Source organism: Falco biarmicus, unplaced genomic scaffold (assembly GCF_023638135.1).
Source record: "Falco biarmicus isolate bFalBia1 unplaced genomic scaffold, bFalBia1.pri scaffold_36, whole genome shotgun sequence".
Classification (NCBI taxonomy): domain Eukaryota; kingdom Metazoa; phylum Chordata; class Aves; order Falconiformes; family Falconidae; genus Falco; species Falco biarmicus.
Genome location: NW_026611914.1, coordinates 334,782 through 348,628, shown reverse-complemented (window position 1 = coordinate 348,628; position 13,847 = coordinate 334,782). Strand labels below are relative to the sequence as shown.

The 13,847-nt window shown below is 46.5% G+C and overlaps 1 protein-coding gene across 1 annotated transcript; it reads right to left on the bottom strand.

Moving 5' to 3' along the window:
* Window positions 1-3,226: 3,226 nt before the first annotated feature.
* On the bottom strand, window positions 3,227-5,485 carry LOC130143522 (ankyrin repeat domain-containing protein 26-like). The gene is made up of 3 exons (XM_056326217.1): window positions 5,336-5,485; window positions 4,780-4,914; window positions 3,227-3,703 (listed from the first exon to the last, which is right to left on the bottom strand). Exons 1-3 carry the CDS (start codon window positions 5,435-5,437, stop codon window positions 3,569-3,571), a joined length of 372 nt encoding a protein of 123 aa, XP_056182192.1. The 5' UTR covers window positions 5,438-5,485; the 3' UTR covers window positions 3,227-3,568.
* Between the last annotated feature and the right edge of the window lie 8,362 nt (window positions 5,486-13,847).

Sequence of the window (13,847 nt, the reverse complement as noted above, 5' to 3'; positions counted from 1 at the left end):
CCGGGGCAGGGACGGGGGATCGGGGGGGCCCCCCGGGGCAGGGACGGGGGATCGGGGGGGCCCCCCGGGGCAGGGACGGGGGATCGGGGGGGCCCCCCGGGGCAGGGACGGGGGATCGGGGGGGGCCCCCGGGGCAGGGACGGGGGATCGGGGGGGCCCCCCGGGGCAGGGACGGGGGATCGGGGGGTCGGGGCCCCCGGGGCAGGGACGGGGGGTCGGGGCCCCGGGCAGCGGCCCGGTACGGCTGTCTACGGAGCGAACCACCAGAGGGCGGGAAGCCGAGCGCACAGGCTGCTCCTCAGCGCGGCAGCGGCGGACAGCGCCTCCCTCAGCGGCGAGCGCGGCGGTTAAACGGCCGGCGGGCTCTGCTGGCGGGGGCGGGGTCTGCTCCGGCGCGTGTCCAGCGCGAGTGACGTCACTTCCTGCCCCGCGGTGCCCGGCGGCTCCTGCGCGGTGCCCGGCCGCGGCGCTGCCGAGCGGGGCCGGGGGCAGCGAGAGGCGCGGCGGGTGGCGGCGGCGCTGCGCCCCCCGCAGAGCACTCGGGCCGCTGCCGGGAAGCCCGGGGGGTGCCGGCGTACCGGGCAGCAGCAGCTCCCCGCTGGCCCCGGCGGGGCCCGCGCTGCGAGCACGCTGGGGGGCTCGGGCGAGTCGGTTTTAAAAGCAAATGGCTCAAACTGGGAAGCGCTTGTCGTTCAGGGCAAGGGCATCTCGTCAGGGAGTTATGGCCAAAACAGCTCTGCGAGCAGTTTGCCTCCTAGCTTGTTGAGCAGTCCTGCTTGTGTGCCATCGTTAGCCCTGGGCAAATGGATGCCAAAGGATCAAACAGCAAGGGTTAATATAGCGGGAGGGGGGCTGGGGGGGGCTGTAGGCACCATCTAGTTACCTGCCTTGCCATGACAGGGTCAGAAAGTTACTTTCCAGTAAATGTGGCCGAGCTGGCACTGCCACAAAAGAACACAAACGCGCACTGAGGGTATGGAAACGTGGTCCAGAAATCAAAAGACAGGTCACGCCTTTGGTGTAGATAAGTTGGGAACCATCCTCCTATTCTACTGCTGCGGTGATGCCGCTAGGTAGTTCAGCGTGGTGAAACCTTATTATAAGTACCATAAGGTTTTGGGGTGATGTCACAGTCCAGTATACCCTAGATGGTTTGACTCATGGAACACCTTGGCAGCACACTTCTTCCTATTAGAAACTGTCTCTTGCCAATGAGTTTGTGAAAAACGGAGAGATGGGAAAGAAATCCTCAATCAGAGAGAGGGACACACTTCACTGTGATTAGCAGTGAAAATATTGATGACAACAGGACAGGAATCTGGTACCACTTTTTAGGGAGAAGATTCAGCCCTTTGAAATACCTTCTTTTTCTTCATCGCTAATAATGGTACAGCTCCTAAAACCTTCATTTTGCTTTCTGGAATGAGCCTTCACAGCTTTATCAAGCCTGTTCGCTCTGGCAGTGTTCTCGCCAACCAAAGTGGCTGATGTACAGTCACTTTCCTTAGCTGATCCTCAGTGTATTAGCAGCGTTCTGTTATTGTAGACGTGATCCCTAGAAGGAAAAGCTATAATAAATAATAATTTTAAAAAGACAGAAAAAAGACTTTTGTTGAAAACACAGCCAAGTAAATTCAGGTTGCAAAACCTGAATTCTATGAGTTTTGGGAAATGGCTATGAGCAGCAGCCATTTCAAGAGCACCTCTGTAATCAGTCTGACCATTTAATGGGGGAATGGAGAGCAAAATGCATTTTTTAATTGGGTGCATTTGTTTTCTTCCAAACATTAGAAGAAAGGCAGGAATTTATTTACAAGGTGGCAATACAGAGTAAACACAATCCATCTCTGTGCTCTTTCCAGGAGGAAGTATTTCTTCTCTAGTCCTTTTTCAAGTGCACGCATGCTCAGCCACAAAAACTTGGGTTTTTTACAGGTCATTCCCCAGCCAAGACCAGGAGACCCTACAGTTCCTGTGCAATGTCAAATGTTTCAGAATGGTATTAAACCCCCCCGTGATTACCCAGTTTTAGTTGGTAGGGACTTTGGTAGCTGCCTGGGCTGAAATTCAGTTTCAGGCTTGGAAGATAAGGGAGTGCTGATGGGTCCTGTGGATATAGTGTTAAGGGCACAACAGGAACTGTTTGTTTATTATTAGACAGAAAGGATGCAAAATTAAAAACCAGAATCTATCACCCAGAGCAACCTCAGAAGCACTTCTGGGAACTCTACTTCTGGGCCTCCATGACAAGGGAAAGACGGACTGAGTCAGCTACTAGTAAGCAACAAGTTACAGGGTTTCTTCCGCACCACCTCACACTGCATTGTGCCCTGGGAAGCAAAGACACCATTCCGAAAAGCAAACCCCCACCTGCCTCCTGCTCAACTCGTGCCCGAGACAGCCTTCAGGGGGTGACCTTGGGCAAGGCCAACTGCACAGAGCTGTTCCGAGTGATGGTGGCGTTACTCCCCTCTCTTCCGAGAGGGAATGCATCCGTCGGAGCCCGACGATGCTGCCACGGCCTCAAGCTGCAGCCAGGCCTGTGCTGGGCCTTCACTGCTCTCAGCCCTGACCCTCACCCATGGACGTGACGGCCCAGTAGGACTGCAGACCTGCCCATCCCTATGGACCGGCCTGGTGATCTGCACTCTTGGAGGACTCTGCTTACTGTCCCCAGAACTCTTCTGCTCTTCTTGGTGAGGGCCTGTGGGGCTGATCCCTGGCCTGTGTGGTCACAGACCCTGCCAGCCTTGCTGTGGCTCTTGCTTTGCCCTTCCTCTGCAGGACAGCCTACCCCTGATGTGCCCTCGCAGATACTGCTGTGTACGTAACACTTCCGTCTTTACCCCTAAGAGCTACATCAGTATTACAGTCGCCGACTACTGTGACCATAGAACGAACATCAAAAAACAGCCAAATAATTTCAGAAATACAGCCAAGAAAAAAAGTCAACAATATGAAAAGAAGTATAAAGAAAGAACAAAGGTTTCACAAGAAAAAACACCACAATAACCCAAACAAAGCAAAGCTCACCTTTGTTCTTAATCTGCCAATTTCATTGACCACTTCAGAATACCTGTTCTTCACTTCTCCCTGCAAATTAAGCTGGGACAGTCCCCCTCTCTCCTCATACACCCTTAGTTCCTTCGTAGCTCTGCTCAGCAGCCTCTTCAACCTGCACAGCAAACTAGTCATGAAAACAATGAAGCAAAGGAACAAAACTGGACTTTTTCACATACTCTCATGTAAACAGCACAGACACAGCTTGCTTCATCTTTAACGTGCTTGACACACTAGGAATTACCAGGAAAAACCAGTATTCCTGTGCCACATACACTTGGAGAGTCCAGATTTCACCTGAAAAGAGGAATGAAAGACTCCCTTTTTCCCAGGAGAACTGCAGGGCAACCTGCACCTGCAGTTGTTTTGGCAGCTAGTGAAAACTAGGGGCTGGTGTACAGAAGTACCTTGCAAGAACTAACACGAGGCCGGCATCTGCTCACAGTTAGGTACACCTATTTTTACACTAAAGTTTAATAAAACATGACTTCTACGCAGGGATACCTCTTCACCACGCTAAAAAGCCGTCCCTCTTACAGTCTTTCTGCAGATCGAGGTTTCTTTTCATTTCTTGGGCCAGACATAGTTCAGCTGGGCGTTTCAACTCTACCAGCTTCTTCACTTCCTTTCTTTCACTCTCGCACTTTCAAAAGAGAAAAGAAAGATTTATCACACACACAGAGCACAGGAAAAATACCTACGTACAGTCTGTGCATCTAGCGCTCTCCACAGAGAAGCTGCCGGACGTCTCTATCCGTTAGCCATGTTCCACAGAATGCCACGGGACGGAATTCCTGAGGATATTCCATCCCTTCAGGTTTCACATCAAACAGACTAATACGTAACTACAGAAACAGATGCCCTCGCTGAAGCAAAGGCCATCCTCTTCTAGACATAACAGGTGGAAAAGATGCTGGAGAACACTTTTGGCAGTGCCTCTGCTCATAGTAGGGATTACGTAGGTATGCACTTCATGGGAGAACATGGATCCATCCAAAGCTTTCATGGGATCTTCCAGCAACCAGCAGGCAGGGGGGGCTTGTGGAGGAATCTGATCTTTTGGAGTTCTTCAACATTTTATTCCCCTCGGCCATTACCTCCACCTCTTCTGTGTGGGCATTTACTTAGCCACATGCTGGTTTTCCTCCTCTTGGTGTTTTCTCAGCCACACCAGAGGAGAGCTGGCAGCTGTTTTGACTTTGTACTTCCATTTTCCCTCTACAGAAAAGGAGAAAAGGGGAAGGCTGTCCCTTGGCAACTGGCAGGCGCTGCTTGTTTCCCAAGCACTCGTTCATTTACCCAGCATTCCTTCAGTATGTTTTTCGGCAAGGCTTTTAAGCTCCCGCTACGCTGAAAACATACAGCAGCTCCTCCACACACGCACTGGAAACATCAAGCATTTTAAACCTGCCCAGAAACCAAGGGGTCAGAAGATGACCACACAAAATCCAAGGAAGAACTGGGAACTGTGGCCTTGCTCGATGTGCTCAACTGATAGCAAACCACACTGGGAACTCTTCCCAACAGAGCCACTCCAGAACTTACACAAGGATACCCATCTAGCTTTTATTTGCTTCCTCCATGACCCCCAAACGATAAGGTACTCGCAGCCTGAATGGCAGGGATAACAGAAAACAATGATATGTAAGAACCTGACCAGAAGGTGCATGTGGTTCTCCTGGGTATTGGCTCGGTGCCCGGAGAATTTTCTGGGCTCACCTGTTGCAACAGTTCAGCCTTCTCCTCGTCCAGCTGAGCAACGCGCTCTTCAAGGTGGGATCTTGACTTCAAGTGCTCCTCCCACGTGCTGTGCAAGTCCTTGGATGTCAGAGCCAGCATGTTCTGCTTCTGCGTCTGTGAAAGCAACAGTGGCAGAAGAAAAAGTAAGGTGGCCGGAAAAGACAAGAGCGCAGGAGAATGCAGTAACTTACACAGAAACAGGCCTAAGCTCTCCTCCACCCATCCAAGACCTATGGCCAAGGTTGGTGTGGAGTGTAAAACACACCTTAGGAACCATAACCAAGAACAGCAGCTGGAGCTGGTGGGAAGAAGGAATACTCTAGAAGCGACAGGATGAGGTTACAACTTTGGGGGATAAGATGACATGCACACACACACAGAATCACCCTACAGCTTTCCTGCAAAGCTCCTCTGGTTCCCTCTATACTTCAGTTTTCGTAAGAACACTGCAAAAGGTGGTGCAAAAGGACAACATTCGCTCCTGCTTTCAACAGCTACGCTCAGATTTATTCATATAGTTACAGACATTAACTACCTTAGTTTTCACCTTTTTTTCCAACTCCTTTTGCAAGCGCAGCTTGTCTCTCTCCAGGTCACTGTGGTAGCGCGTAGTAACTTCAAGTGAAGCTTCTGGCATAGATTGCTTTTTAAGTGCAGCAGCAAGCTCCTGCTGCAGTTGTCCAAACATGCCCTAACGAAACAGTTAAATTAGCATGAAGAAAGTTCTAAGAACATGAAATACGCCTTTAACTTATTTTGTTATACGGTTAGACCTGTCTAGATTGAACCCAAAAGTATGAAATTTTGCCTGCCACCAGCAGGCATCTGCACAGATGATGACCTCTCGTCATCTTTCTCAGCTGAGCACCTTTGACTATCAGCAGCTGTTCATGAGGATTCCTGTTTCCTAACACATAAAAAAGGCTCAGGTATTGTTCTTCCTTGAACAATACACAGGAACACACTGCAATCGGGTATTTTTTTCTAACAAAACCCAAAGAAATCTGTTGTGATCTAAGAGCCACAGTTTGACTGCAAATATTACTCCGGTGACTGAAGGCAGGACTTTGTGTTAGATTGTTCTTTCTTCTGTTTCTTCACTATACAAATACAATTAAATGAATACAAATATCTGAAAGCTCCTTTGAGATACACTTTAAGGGTATGTTGAATCACATCCTCTTGTAGTCTTCTTACTCAGCTCGTTTTAGAAATACTGATAGATTAGGTTTACAAAAATCTGGATAGCTCATTATATATATATAGCTATATACATATAACACACACACACTCTCTCACATGATCTTCAAAAGGAACCCATTATTTTGGTAGTAAGAATACAAAGCAAGTCACAGTTTACAATGATTGACAGTACTGCTGGAGTGTGGCTACACATCATAGAAGAGAAAGCTTAAGGTCACCGTCTGACATGAACTTTGAGGAACAGGCAGGCCCCTCAGAACCCTCAAAACACATACAGAAATCAACAGCTGGACATTACTAATACTCTTCAATCTTGATAGCAGCTTACAGAGAACCTCTTTTTTCCCCTCTATAGAAGCTTCATATAAATCTATCCCCAACCACTTCACTTCTCTGTATCTTCATTTCTCAGCTCTCGTGTATTGGATGGTTCCTCCTTTTATACCACTCTCATTCATGTCATCAGTGCAATACTTACATCAAAACCATCAAATACTTTAGACTATTCTATAGGGCATAACATGGACTAAGGAAAATAGATGGAAAAAAGTTCTAGAGAAGAATCACCTTTCTTGATCAAAGCTTAGACTTGGATACCTTTTTTCTGTTCTCTGCTTAGATCTGAGGACTAATATCCCCGTTGCCAAAACTTTCCGCAATTCCGAGGGAAACATAACAAACCAGAACAAATGAGTATTCTTTGGTCCCATGCATGTAACTTACACCGGATACATTGGAGGAACAAACTAATTTCAAGAACGGACAAACTTTAAATTGTCTTTCTACGCATATACTTTACCTGTCTTTCTACTACGTCAGTCTCGTATTTAAAGACTTGTTCCCTTAAATCAGTACGCTTGGCATTTAAATCCTTGTTTCGCTCTTCTATTAGATAAACTTGCTTTTCTGTATCAGCTCTAAGTTTGTTGAAAATGTCATTAAAACGCTCCTGCCCATAATCCGCTATTTTTTCTTTCATGATCCTCTTGTTCTGCATCTCTTCCCATTGCTGATGGAGTAAGAAGGTTTTCACTCTGGAGCTGGGCCAATCGCTCCTGCAGGGACTCCTGTTTTATTACAAGTTTGCTTACTGGATCTTTCTCAAGTTGTTGAGCATGATCACATTCCTTTGCCCGACACTGGCCTTGACTTAATTCTTTTTTGTCATTTCTAAAAGCAAAGCTTTTTCTCTGAGCATTTGCTTCAACTGGTGAAGCTCATTTTCTAGCCTATTAGCTTTGCTTTTAGCTTTACACAGCTGCAGAGACAAGCTCTTGTTGGTTTCTTGCACGTCAGAGAGGTCACGATGGAGCTCGACTTGCAAGTAAAGGCATTCATCACGTTCTCTGGGAAATCTTCGTTCAGCATTGCTTTCTGATGACAAATGAAGTTCAAGTTCTTGAACTGCAGCGTTCAGGGAGGAACGCAATGATTCAATTTCTGTCTCTAGTCTGTCTTTGCTTTTGTTTGTCTGCTCAAGTTTGGAAGTCAGCACTGCAGATTCTCTCTTTACTAAGTCCAGCTCCGCGTTGAACTGAAAAAACATTTGTCTTAATGCTTCCTTGTGCAGTTTAAGTTCCTTTTTGAGAGCTTCATTTTTTTCTTTCAAGGTCTCATTTTCCTTGAAATATTTTCCTTGTTCCTCCTGGTGCCTAAGTCTTACTTGAGTGAGTTCTAGCCTTAGCATAGCAATCTCATCTTGTAGTAACTGATTCTTGTACAACAGATCCTGTTCTCTATCAGTGCTGGATTCCTGAATGACAGGGAAAATGAATAAAGAGCCAATTGGGAAATGAATCTACAAAAAACCTGCAGCAGTAAACTGCATTTTAACATTTCTAGTACCGAAGCATGACTTCGAAGATGAAGTTTCAGGCAATAAGCTACTCTGTGAACCCATGCACATGTACAACGTACGTACCCAACGGAAGTGCAACATAGCCTTAAAACCTAAATGAACATCCCAAATATACAGTTACGGTTTTTTCCCCCCTTAAACCAGCAACCAAAGCTTTTAAAATGACAGCGCTTTCTTGTATGTGCATGCCTTTATAATACTGCCTTTAAGGTTGAATTAGTTGTGCTACAGATCTAGTAAAAACAAGGCCAGAAAGGGTATTTTCCTTCTCAAATGTCTTCTGAACACTTATCCTTTTGTATTACTGAAAGTTAGCTATAAGACTCAATCACCCCCGGAATGCAATAGTCCTGTATATTTCCTCTTTATTGTATGTATAACTTTTTCCCACTTAAACACATTCACCCTACATTTATTGGGCAGCACAGCCAAGAACAAAAAGGCTTCAAGGCACTGCACATTCTTTAGGAAATTCAGTAAACTCTTTTCAAGATCTTTTTTAATACAGTGTTTATGATTGCTTTTTCTCCTCCAGTTACTCTAACTCTTACAGAGAGTTGAATTCATTGCTGAGAGTTGATCATAAAATTTTAGTTATGTGGAGGTGGCAAAGAAAGGCATACTTGAAGTAAGTTCAATAAGGGAATAACTAATTAAAAAATAAAAGCAATGGAAACACAAACACTGTCAAACAACTTTCTTCCTGGTCAACCTTGCCATAGGTAGCTAGGTGTTTCACTGCTAGAAAGCCTAAAAAGCGATGACAAAATGTCTATGAAATGGAAAATAACAGATAGGTTAAGAAACGGTGTAAATAGTGTCTTCTATTCGCTTCCGACTTGCACAAGTAATTCAGGTACATACAGGAGTGATGCTGCTTTCCAGAACTTTTAGACATAAGAGAAAACAAGAAAGGTATTTACCCAGATAAGTTACACTGGTAAACAGTAAATAAACATCAAGAAACAGAAAAAGTTATGTAAGATTTATTATGACTTTAAAACAAACATGGTGAAATGTAATTTATTAGAAAAAAAATCTGCTTACCTCTGATTTTTTTCCGATAGATCTTCTTGTCTCTTCTTCTAGTTCCTTTTGTCTCCCAAGGTGGTTGTTCAAAATTCCTTCTTGAAGGGCTCTGGCCCTCTTTTCCTGAGAGAGCTGTCTCTGTGTTTCATCACGTTCCTCTTCAACCTGCAGTAATACAATAAAACTGCTTGCATCTTAAGAAAAAACAGAGCTAGCAATACATCTTCCCATTCTCCCTTGCATACTTGAAAACATTTTTGATTCCCCACCGTTATGATAATCCACCTATAAATAAATAAATTTAAATTTTCTTATGAAAATTTAAGAAGGCGAAATACAGGATGTTTTGTAGTAATTCAAAAAAAGGTCAGGCTTTGCCTGAAATACAAATGAAACCTAAATTTTGAAAAAGGAAAAAGGGAATAATAAACTGCAAAGCAAAAAAAAAAAAAACAACCACCCAATTGTGAACCAACTGTACTCTACTGTTCTCAAAATTTGACAACTGTTATCCAACGCCTCTTCCGTGAACAAAGCGCCTCCTTCTCTAGGCATACTGGAATACAATTGAAAAGAAGCAGAAAATAAGACAAAGAGTTTAATTCATTATTTAATAGACCTGTTTCAAGAGCCTTCTCAGTGTTCTTAACTCCATTTCTAAATTCCTAGACTGTAACTCAAGTTTCTGTTTCTCCTCCATCTCTTTACAACATTGATCTTCTTTCCTTCGGAGGTCTTCTCTCCTTTTCTCACACAGCACTTCTACTCTGAGCCTCTTTTCTTCTTGTTTCAAAGAAGATCTGGGATTTAACGGAGTTTGAGAAACAAAAGCACTGATATAAAAGTAGATATTCCACATGATGAACTTGCAGAGACAACTCAAACCATAAAAAATGTTAAACGTTTTCAGAGTTCATATTTTTACTGTACTTTTCAACTTTTTAAAGAATTCTAACTTCATGCCATTGTGCATGGTATCAGTTGTACAAGATACAGAAAAAAAAACTTTGAGTGATTTATCAGTTATTTGTAAGTTTGTATAGGGAAACACACACCAGTGTGCACACTTCTATAATAAAATTTAAAAAATCCATCTTCATATTACAGCCATTTTGCTGAAAAAGGAGTTTGTTGTCTCATCAGATCAAAGCATCGTAAACTTTTACTATGGTTAGTATACATTTTCTTAGTATACTGAGCATTGCCTACACATTACGGATTCAGTGACCAGAAGCAATACTGGTGAATCAGCACGCCACTTACCTATGGCAGACCCAACAATTTTTCAGCAAGCCTTCTGTAAGTCTAAAACAACTGCTGACCACAGGCAGAACAAGCAGCTTCTGTTTACTCCAGAAGGATGTCAGTGTTCAAAACCAGATTCAGAAATGCATGGGGTTTAAGCTGAATACGATTAAAAACAGTTTTAAACCCCAGTCGGATCTACCTCTGGGAGAAACTACAGCAATTTCATTTTGAAGCTGACTTACAAGGAAAGCCTTATGGAAGGTCAGCTTCTTTACCAACTGAAACAATCAGCAATAAGCACTGACATGGTAAAAAACGGTCCATGGTGTGCCCACGGTACCCAAACAAGCAAGCAGCTTTGTGTTTGATCATTATTTTGACTATTTTTTCCCATATACTCGCAACAGTGAACAAAAAAAAAAATTTAAAAAATCAAGTGTCAGCGTAAGGGAAGAACTGCCAATTGAAAGCCTGCTTTAGAAATTCTGCAAAACAAGAATCAACCACCACTAAAATTACTTGAAAGACTGACAAACGTTTGTATTTGAATGGCGTATATTGCAAGGAAAAAGCTTTACATATAACTTCTAGTGTAATTTCATAAAAAGTGTAACTTTCGAAAGTATAAATTTAACGCTGCTTGGAGAATTCACTTAGAATGAAAATACTACTTCTTTATACTTGACAGATGCTTGAGGATTTTGAACACCTGCTGAAGTCAAACCCAGGCCAAGCTGGGACCGGCCTCGTCTTCCTCGTACTCCCCTCCCCCGCGCTGGGAGGCCCAACTCCCCCAGGCCCAGCTCCCGCAGCCTCCCCTCACAGGGCTGGTGCTCCTGCCCCCGCGCCAGCCCGGCATCTCCCTGCCGACCTCACACGGGCTGGGCAAGATCTCCTGGGCTGGGCGGCCAAAAACCGGACCCCGGGCTCGAGACACAGCTCAGCAAGCCCTGAGGAGGGGTGGGCACTCACTGCCCCCAGTGCCCTGGCACTGCTGCCCCCCAGACAGCCCAGGCCGCTGCGGGCCGCCCCAGCTGCCAGCTCACCGTGGCTCCTGCTGAGCTCGCTCTCTGCCTGGGCCGCCTGGCCCTGCTGGGCCAGCTCCCCAGCCACGCCATCCCACCGGGGATCACCACGAGGAGATCTCCCCTCCCAGGCCAGGGCTCTGCAGTTGTCCTTGCTCAACTGCCTACGGTGCCTGCTGGCCACCCCTGTCGGACGTGATGTCAACAGCGATGAGAAACCTCACACCTCCGGGTCTAGCTCAGGAGTGTGGGGAAAGGGGCAATCCCAAACTTGACCTTTCCAACAAACAAACAGGTAAGCAAACAAATGCTCTAAGCTCTGGTTTGACTTGCACTGGGTGGAGTTACCAGAAATCCTAGTATTATAGGCCAACTGAAGCTGCGAGGACAAAACGAAAAAAAAACCCACACCCAACCATCTCTCAGATCTCTCTTATAAATCTGATTTCCCCGTACACACTCTCTTGCTCTTTTCTTGCTAGAAAACAAAGTTAGAACAACATCCAGAAGACTGTACATGGAGCTGGTATCCAGACGTTTTTCCCCTCTCACATTATGTACTTCATAGCATAACTGGCCCACGGGATTCAAAAAACCCAAACCCAAAAGACTGGAAACTTCTCATCCTGTTGCCTGCACCATCGGTGTCTTTCGGAACAAAACCACTGACAAGATAATACGTTATCAGACCACAATTTACATACTTAAGGCTCTGGATACCCCTTTTCCATTCCGCTTCTTGGTGAGCCAACACGGATTTCAAATCTTGAGTCTTCTCCGCTCTGAACTGTGACTCCTCCCTTTCATCTTCCAATTTCCTCACTTCTCTTGAGAGCGCTTTATTCCGATTTTTCTGACGTTCTATTCTCTGTTCATATTCAAGAAGCATGTTTTGCATTTTCAACAAAGTAGCAGAACCTGTTTTGAGACAGAAAAGACACAAAGCTGCACAAATACTGCCCAATGTATAAGCTGTTCAGTGCTTTGCTGTATTAGGTGCAGGTGGCAGGTTAGTGGGAAGGTCCCTGTGAGAAGAAGCCAGGGGTCGCCCCGTGCTGGCCATGGACGGTTTCAATGGACCCACCGCAGGGCACAGCTGAGCCTCTCAGCCGTGCTGGCAGCTCCTCAGGAAAAACAAATGTAGGAAAGGGCGAAACCACCACACGGGCAGAGAAGGGGAAAAGCATGTGAAAACCAGCCCCGCAAACGAACACCCAGGTCAGCGAAGGAGGAGGGAGAGGTGCTGCTCCAGGTGCCAGAGCAGAGATTCCCCTGCAGCCCCGGAGAGAACCATGCTGGAGCAGATACCCACAGCGCAGTGCTGCGGAGGACCCCGTGCCAGAGCAGGCGGATCCTTCCCGAAGGACCTGCGACCCATGGAGGGCCCAGGCTGGAGGAGATTTTCCCCAAAGGACTGCAGCCTGGGGGAGGACTCACACTGGAGCAGGGAAAAGGGACGAGGAAGGAGCAGCAGAGAAACTGCTACGTCCCGACTGCCGACCGCAGCCTCCCCGCGCTGCCTGGGGAGGTGGCAGGGAAGGAGCGCAGCAGAGCTTGAGCAGGGGGGGTGCCGACGTGTCCTTCTCAGGTTTGGGGTCTTTGTTTCTCACTATCCAAATGTATTTTAATCGGTGGAGTCTGTTTTGCCAGTGACAGTCACTGGGAAGTGACAGCCCTGCCTTCACACTGACCCACCAGCTTTTTCGCCCCGTTTTGTCAAGGAGGGGCAGTGGCAGCACTGGGGGGGGAGTTTGGCCTTCGGCCAAGGTTAACACTTGCCTAATGAAATTTTAGCATAGTTTAAGAGCCCTAGTAAGTGATGCTTATGTTTATATAATGCCTTGTGCACATATGCAAGCATCTTATGACAGTTGAAATTTGTTATATACATGTACTTATTATTTTTAAGCAAAGCCATTATTTTGCTGTACTCTTTGTCATTAGCTGTTGAGGGGTGTGCTGGTTGTGGCTGGGATAGTGTTAATTTTCTTCGCAGTCGCTGGTACGGGGCCATGTTTTACAGTTGTGCCGCAAACAGGGTTGGTAGCACGGGGGTGTGTTCGTTATGGCCCAGCAGCGCCCACACAGAGCCAAGGCCTTTTCTGCTCCTCACCCCACCCCACCAGCGAGCAGGCTGGGGGTACGCAAGGAGCCGGGCCGGGACACGGCTGGGACAGCTGACCCCAGCTGACCCAAGGGATGTGCCATGCCACGCGGCATCATGCTCAGCATATAAAGCTGGGGGAGGACGAAGGAAGGGAGGGACATCCAGAGTGATGGCACTTTGTCTTCCCAAGTATTTGTTATGCGTGACGGAGCCCTGCTGTCCTGGAGATGGCTGAACACCCGCCTGCCCATGGGACGTGCTGGATGAATTCCTTGCTTTGCTTTGCTTGCGTGCGTGGCTTTTGCTATTAAACTGTTTTCGTGCCGACCCATGAGTTTTCTCACTTTTCCCTTTCCGATGCTCTCCCCCACCCCACTGGGGTGGAACAAGTGAGTGGCTGTGTGGTGCTTAGGTGTTTAGGTGTGGCTGGGCTTAAACCACATCAAGGGGATATAAAGAAGAAAAAGCTCTTGCTGACTTTTGATGACCGCATTAGAAGGAGCTGAACTGTACTTTGCAAGAAACTGCTTCTCCAGCTCTGACTAGACAGAGAACCAATGATAACGTAAGGCACATC

What these genes read in the sequence shown, in the direction of transcription:
- LOC130143522 (XM_056326217.1), bottom strand. Translation starts at nt 5,437, where the DNA reads ATGCCAGAAGCTTCACTTGAAGTTACTACGCGCTACCACAGTGACCTG. An exon ending in AAAAAAAGGTGAAAACTAAG is followed by an intron (nt 4,915 to 5,335) that starts GTAGTTAATGTC and finishes TTGCTTTCACAG; the next exon opens with ACGCAGAAGCAGAACATGCT. An exon ending in AGGCTGAACTGTTGCAACAG is followed by an intron (nt 3,704 to 4,779) that starts GTGAGCCCAGAA and finishes CTCTTTTGAAAG; the next exon opens with TGCGAGAGTGAAAGAAAGGA.